The 7,917-nt window shown below is 38.5% G+C and overlaps 1 protein-coding gene across 2 annotated transcripts in view; it reads right to left on the bottom strand.

Moving 5' to 3' along the window:
- Positions 1-1,227: 1,227 nt before the first annotated feature.
- The window catches only part of LOC138023918 (uncharacterized), a 49,457-nt gene continuing 42,767 nt past the window's right edge, over positions 1,228-7,917 (bottom strand). For both annotated transcript variants that reach the window (XM_068871004.1, XM_068871003.1), the window contains exons 2-3: positions 6,726-7,087; positions 1,228-1,597 (exon numbers count right to left, since the gene is read on the bottom strand). In XM_068871004.1, coding sequence (XP_068727105.1) covers positions 1,278-1,597; positions 6,726-7,087 — 682 coding nt within the window. In that variant the 3' untranslated portion in view covers positions 1,228-1,277. The remainder of the gene's footprint in view (positions 1,598-6,725; positions 7,088-7,917) is intronic.

Genomic DNA, 7,917 nt, shown 5'->3' with positions numbered 1-7,917 from the left:
TGCGCACCGAATCTTTTATTCTTTAACTTTAATTCAAGACCGTTCGTATCAATCCAGGTATAGGATAGCTTGCCAGTATTATGCAACGCGCAAAGTTGTCGTGGCCGTCGTCATCGTTTCTCAAACTAATAGTTAATACGTCAGTCGCGCAACGTTCCACGTAGTGATTTAGAAATGAAGCCGACCATGACCTCTGAGATGTAGTTAAGTGCGAAGCTAGATCATTTCTTTCTTTCATCTCTTGTATTACGTATCTCTTGCCCGCACTTCATATATATACATTTCTCTCGCTCCCACCCTGCTTCATAGCTCAGTTGGTTGAGCATTAAATTATTTTCACCGGCATCGCAGAAGTTAGGGGTTCGAATCTCGTTGGAACCACCTGAAATTTTCAGGTTTCCATAAGAGACAATTGCCAAATTGCCAGATAAACACGAGGATCGTTTCTGTCTTTCATCTATAGACCGAACTTAAAATAAACATTTCTTTATGTTGATGTGTGCCAATATATAGTTGGAAATTGAATTGGTATGAGCCGCAGGCTTGGTGCAAAAATTACTCTTCAGATGCATTTCGTTCTTCAAGATTCCATAAGGAATCCGTTAGTAAAACGGATACGTAAACGCTTGTTTTCACCCTGTGATATAATCGCTTCACTTCACTCACTCACTCATGTGTAGTACATTCAATACCTTGCCGTGAAACGTTTCAATGGTCGTCTGGCCACAAAATCAAATGCGTTGTGATTCCCATCCTCACAAATGATGACAAGGCCTACAATGCCACCCCCCTCCAAACACAATCATAAAAATCTCCCAGATTTTGGGAGACACGTGACCAGCCCTAACCAGGGTCTCTTTCCCTCCCGCTCCAGAGACCCTGGGAACGAGGTGGTATAAAAAGTCTACCCGAGGTTTGGTTCAAAGATTAAAATTTTTCTTCAGGTGCTTTACGCTATTCAGCCAACAACAAATATGGCGATTTCCTATCAGTAAAATCACGTGTAGGGTAATCAATGGCTATTCCTTATTAAAAACCGATTCTTGTGACGCGTTTTAATTAGCGTCGACAACATCGCAAACACAAGGACATGCGGGGTTTGCATAAAAAAAAAGTAGTGTGATCCGTACAACCAACAAAACAAATGCTTCCTTTTTGCCTAATTAATTAAGGCTGAAGGCTAACTGGTCGTTAAGGCCTACCTAACAAATTAATTAGTTTTCAAGGTTACACAACAAGGTTCATTTATTTGCCAAGGCTATGGTCAACTGGAAAGTCTAAAAGTTTACTTCAAACACCTCTAATTCGTGTATCTCAAGAAGGTTTTTACCGGTAAAATAAGTTTTCTCATTCGCATTTACAGGACACGTGAATCCACCACCAACATTAAGAGAACTGATTGACTGATTTCTCTCATTCCATATCAAAAGATCACCGTGGGTGTAAATACCAAATGACGGTCCAAGACCTTGAGAACAAAGTATACCACCACCGTCAGCATCCGGCTTGCAGGTTATCTTTACCGGATTACTTCCAAAAGGATTAACAAGTGTAAAAAGGAATGACTCACCGTCTGGTTTGGCTGTAAGACTAACAGCTGTTGAAAAAAAGCAAATGACTTCAAGTTTAGCAATAAAGTTGGAGAAGGTAGGAGAAACAGAGAAGGGGGAGAGGATTCTCCTATTGCATGAACAAACTTGCATCGCAAATCAGTTTTTATATGCAAAGACAGCCTTATTCAACTCTGAGATTCGTAAGAGACTGAGATTCGTAAGAGACTGACAACAACATTAGACAAGTCTTTTCTCATGATATATGACCCATTCGGTATTATTCCCTTTCTGTGTAATCATTTTTCTCGTTTAATGCGGTTTAAGAATTGTGATACTCCCAGGGTTGCCACGCCCTACTATTTAAAGGTCCAAAGCATTACCGTTACATTACGTGGCAACCAAAACGCATGGTTCTAAACGAGAAAAAATATTTGCAGTAATGGCGGCGCTTTCAATATCTTTCCTGGTTTCTTTCGTCGGAAATGAGCAAACATCTACATCTACATTTTTTAATTGACAACGCTTTCGCATAAATTAAATAAATTACAATATCAGAAACACTTGCATATCATATAGTGATATATTACAAATTCAAATGATAAAATTATTGCTTAATAAATATAAAATACATATATACAAATGAATAAGAAAGATAATATAAAAAAAATAAAAATAAAAAATTCAACGATCAATTATTTCTAATAGCTGAGAAGCAGAGATCTTTAAATAATGAAAAATTTGTACTAGTGTGAATATCGTTAACAACAGCAGAAAAGCACTAAGAAGTCGAATCATGTGGAAAGTTTTACATACACTGAGGAAGTTATACAGGGAAGGAGGCGTCCAGACAAATTATCCTTCATTTCCTTACATATAAGGATTCTCACTATATGTATGTATGTACGTATGTACGTACGTACGTACGCACGCACGCACGCACCCACGCATGTATGTATGTATGTCAGTATGTCAGTATGTATGTATGTCAGTATGTATGTCAGTATGTATGTCAGTATGTATGTAAGTATGTATGTATGTATGTATGTATGTATGTATGTATGTATGTATATCTGTTTCGCTAGTCGTCGTGGCAAAGTACAGCAATGACGCAGCTCAACAAGGTCAAACCGAAAGCATAGTATTGCACCTCTGGCTGCCGCTATACGGTCCATATGTGACCTTCGAGCACAGCTTACAGCTAGCTGGAATCAGCTGTATGCTGGTTTTTGCTGAGGGAGGAAAACCAGAGAACCCGGAGAAAAACCCTCGAAGCAGAGTAGAGAACCATCACAAACTCAACCAACATATGACATATGGTCCGCGAAACGAACCTGGGCCACATTGGTGGGAGGTGAGTACTCTCACAACTGCGCCAACCTGCTTCTCACACAAATCCCTAAGTTCTGATGATTGGAATCATGTTTGCCTTTAAGGATCTTGGGTTCCCTGTGATATACATTAACTCAAGAACGAGCTCAACCCTAACGTGGGTGAAGCCACTGCAGTTTTGACAGCTACTTGTATGACAACAACTATGACAAACTTTATTTCACATCCGTACTTTAGAAAAAAAATATATACATTTTATGCAGAGTTTTGGCCCGAAGGCCAAAACCGTAGGAGGCAACCTACAAGCCCCGCGTAAAAAGGGAAAATGAGTAAATTAACATGTGGGAAAGCAATCTCGATTTGCTCAACCGAGCGCACAAGGTGGTATCGGTATTGTTTACCGAGTTCGCGAGGTGTTCTGGGTAATTTGAGTCACGAGGCAGAAAAAGTCACATCGATATCAAATGTTCAGCATAGCAAGTGAAGGTGAGTAATTTAAAAAGGTGAAATTACAGTATCTGATAAATTATCATATTGCCCGAGTCAGAAATTGACTTTTCAGGCACAAATCATAAACAGGGGCGACGATTTGTCAGACACAAATGAAATCAGAAACACGGCGACAGACTCGGCCACAAACTGCTCGATGAAACTCCAGAAAGCAAAAGCACATGGCATCTGACAGGATGCGGCGACGCGGATCCGCATAATTCACTGAAATCCGCATCTTCCGCAAAAAACAGAAGAAATATCTGATATTAGTGATAAAGCACCTCCTAACCTCCTCAAAAACATAAAAGCCGAAGAAATTGACTGTTTTGAAACGCTTATTTTCCTGAACATTGAAGAAAACACACCATTTCGTTCGCAAGATGAAAGTTCGTAAGAAAGATCGTAAGCAGTTTCCGCGCATTTTTTCGCCAATGAGCCTGGACACTAGTTTTTGTTCCTACAATGCTTTCCATTGGACGAGAAACAGTTACACTTCAGCAAATGACGTAACTGATAAGAAACTAAGGGCGCGTTCGATTGACCGTATTCCGCAATTCTCGGTTTTCACATGACGTCACGACCGCCATGTTGGTGCACAAACCAAAGAAAAGGCGACCATGTTGGTGCCCCGACCAAATCCTCGGGGAATTTAACTCTATTATTATGCAAACGCTTCCTTTTGTTTTCGTTGAAAAACATGGCTGTTGATCACGTGAGTGAAAACCAGCAATAGGATTACATGGAATACAAGTTAGAAATCCTTCGTTTTTACGGAGATTCACATTAAAAATGTCGAACACCTGCTAAAATGCTATTTTAAACATATCTTTATTATCCTTGTTGCTTCAAAACGCCAGACATACCGTTTTGAATTCATCACTTCACGTATTCTTATTCCGGAATACGGTGAATCAAACGCACTTTAAGTCAATGATCGAGGGAATGGATCGCGCTCCAAAGGTATTACAATTTTGCTCCATTATCTCCAAATTGAAACAAAATTCATGATGAGAAACAAAATAATTTTTTATCGCTTTATTTATTTTACCAAAAGTTGCGGGAAAATCCCAACTGCTAACCCTTTTATTTCAACGGTGAAAGCTGGTCGCAAATTGATGACTCCTCCATGTAATTTAATCACAAAGGGCAAAAATTCAGTCACAAATGTGATTGTATTGGTTGCAATTTCGATTATGGATTTACGGTAAGCATGTAAATACATTGGACGGGCCTAATTATAAGTTTTATAACTTGTTTAAGTTTCCGCATAATCCGGTGTAATTTCCGTATAATCAACGCATGTTTCCGCATAATCTTTAATTTTTTTCCGCATCCTATCAGAAGCCATGAAAAGCATATTCTCAGTATCAACATTTTCAAACAATCTTCGATCATTTTTACAACAGTTATTCACATATAATAATAATAATCAGCGATCCGAATATAATAAGCGAATTTTGTTTCTATTTTATCGTATTTCAAAATACCGTGGAAAGAAACACATGGTTCAAAAAGATGACGGCGAAATGTTGCCTTTTAGTCATTGAATTCACTGAATGCTCCTGTTCCTGTTTTACTAGCTTTCATATTTTCAAGGCATTTTCCAAAATTATGTAATTGGTTTTCATTTGATAACGTATCAAATAAACCTTTATGGAAATTAAAAATAAATGCTGTCTGTTGTTGCCCATCCTTTCCTTGCATCTTTCACTTTCATTTATAATTACCTACCTACTTACATGTAAAATATTATGAAGACAACACAATCTGCAGCACACAATTAAGTGGAAAACACCTCAACTGCCATCTGTATTTTCTTAGGCGAGGAAAGATATAGTGAAAACTATTACTAGTGTTAAAAACGAGTGTTAAAGAAAATGAAGTTACAGAAGATGATACGTTAAAATTAAAGGATGCCTTGGAACTAAGTGAACAAGCTATTTCGCGCTAAGCTCCTAGCCATGAAAACGATACTTTAAAGCGGTGACATAGAAATATATAAAAAATAAACAACACGCAATAAACTTCTAGAGGAAGAACAAATATAGGCAAATAATTTTCAAATTGCTTTGTCAATACTGAAGTATCGCTTTGGTAATCATGCGAAAGAGAAATAAATGAATAAATAAAGCTCTTTATTGGTTCCAAAAAATAAACGTTCTGGATTGCAATAAACAATTAAATAAAATTAAAAAGGCATCTATTAATAAAAAAAAAACGTTTGAAACGTTCGGTCCTAATCTGAAGAAGTACATAGGAAAGGAATGACCACGATTCCTTAGCAGTCTTGTTTCACTGGGAGCATAGTTAATCTAGAGACTGGTTATGAATTCCTGGGAATTTCAAAAGCAGGAACAATACAGTCGCAATAGACCATATTCGTATTCTCGGTATTGGACTGGAGCTAGCTTGAAATGGAGGCTAATGCGGGGGAATCTTTTCAAATGCAAATACTTTTTAATATATTCCCTCGCATTAGCCTCCATTGCAAGCTAGTTCCAGTCCAATACTGAGAATACGAAAATGGTCTATTAGATGTTGAACCGACCGTGACCCTACACAATCTTTTGTTTTTGGTTCGCAAATTAATTTCGAATAAATTAGTCGAAGCTTTTGAGTGGTTATCCTGCCGAAAAAAGCGTGTTTTTGTCGGGTTTCGTGCAGGGTCAAGGCCTAAAAAGCAAACAAAAACATGAAACAAAGAAACTTGTCGAGTTTCATAACCAGCCTACATCTACTAACTATGCTGGGAGGGAGAAGATCTAGCAAAAGATCTTCACTAGGAGTAGTTATACTCTTCCATAACTTATTATATGAGGCGTCTAACTGAAGACGGGTAACCAAAAAAAATGCTCTTTTCTGAAACTTGTCAATTTTGGAAAGATACTTATCATAACTGGCAACACCCCATACTGAAATGCCATAAGTAAAAATAGGTACAATCAAACTATGGAAGAGTTGGTGAAGAGAGTCTAGACTATTCTTGCACATTCGTAATATGTGCATACGCCTCCCTGCTTTGCTGAGAAGGGCATCAACTTGCTTGTCCCATTTGGTAGGACATTTTCGAGGTCCTTAAAATGGTGTGGAAGGTCTTTCCAGAGGTCAAGAGATAGAGATTGAATTGACTGTTTTCCCATATTTCGTCCTGACATCTTTATGCTAACAGTTTTCTTTTCAATGGTGTTTTTGCTTGCAAAAGGGCTGTGTGGAAGTTACTGCGTCTTCAACTGTCTGGAAAATTGGTTTTGCGATCATAAATTGTGATCGCGCCTATTTAAGCAAACTTTTAAGCAGGAAGCCCAGAAATCTGGACTGAAATAATTTTAGGGGAAAACTAAATATACTTACGCGATTCCCATGACTTGGAAGTGTAGCCACCATAAATGTATACGCCTGTGTTTATCACCAACAGAGTTGCACCTTTGTTGTCGCAGCGGTGGTGAAACTTCGCTGGGGATGTTCCATGAATGGAAGCACGGAACAGCAATGAACACCTGGCGCCAGGGCCCAACCAAGACTTGATCACTGATATTTCGCGTTCGTTTTTGAGGATCACCGAGGAGTCAAACATTGGTGGGGAAGATTTCTCCTCCAGGAGATCAATGATTCCTTGAACTTGATAAAACTTTGCTTCCTTGAGTAGCTCTTGTTGAGTGATTTTCTCATCTGGGAGATAGACATTCCCATCACGTAGATAATTCAGAATATAGCTGTTAATAGGTAATAACAAGTCAATTAAATACTATATTAGAAATTGCATAGAAACTTAGTTGTTCCTTTACGAGGCGGTACAATTTATCACAACTTCCTGTGCACTTAAAACAAGAAAAAATTTGAAGCTTAAAATTCAAGACAAAAAGACTTTGGAAAAGCATAATCAACTCTTTGATCTCGGAAACATGTTTATCATTATCGACTCAGAACTTTTGTGCGAGAGTGCGCTGGTTTCAGTTCTTAATATAATGTGAACTTTAATCAACGCACTAAGATTCTATAGGCTAACAAAAGTTCGTACTCTTCTAGATGGTGAGACTACAAAACGTAGCAAGTTAAATAAAATGTTGGTTTGGGATGAGATAGGAAAAAAAAGCAAGGTACCGAGGGGAAAATCTCTCGAGACAGCGCAAAGAACTAACTACTCGCTGACGTAATCAGGATTTCAACCCGTCCCCGTTCGGTGAAAGACAAGGGTTCTTTCCGGCATTATGTCATGTAATGAACAAACCAAGCGCTTTTTGTGGACTGTATAATTCAAATGCAATCATTTGTTACTGGTGCCAATCAATTTATCGGACCATTTGTCCTCTCCCCATCCCCATCCCCATCCCCATCCCCATCCCCATCCTAAAACGGCCACCTCAACAGCAGCGGTGTTCTATAATTCCAAGTCCATTGTCCAATACAATTTCCAAAGGAAAACCACTGGGCTGATGAGAGTGCTCTCTGATAGACAGGCTGTGTCAAATTAATTGAAACTTACTGGTGGAAACAAAACAAATTAACATGAATGCTCTTCAATTTTAAGATTTCCGGAAGCGCC

This window comes from Montipora capricornis, chromosome 11 (assembly GCF_036669925.1).
Source record: "Montipora capricornis isolate CH-2021 chromosome 11, ASM3666992v2, whole genome shotgun sequence".
In the NCBI taxonomy this organism is placed as follows: domain Eukaryota; kingdom Metazoa; phylum Cnidaria; class Anthozoa; order Scleractinia; family Acroporidae; genus Montipora; species Montipora capricornis.
This window is presented reverse-complemented; position numbering and strand designations above follow the sequence as displayed.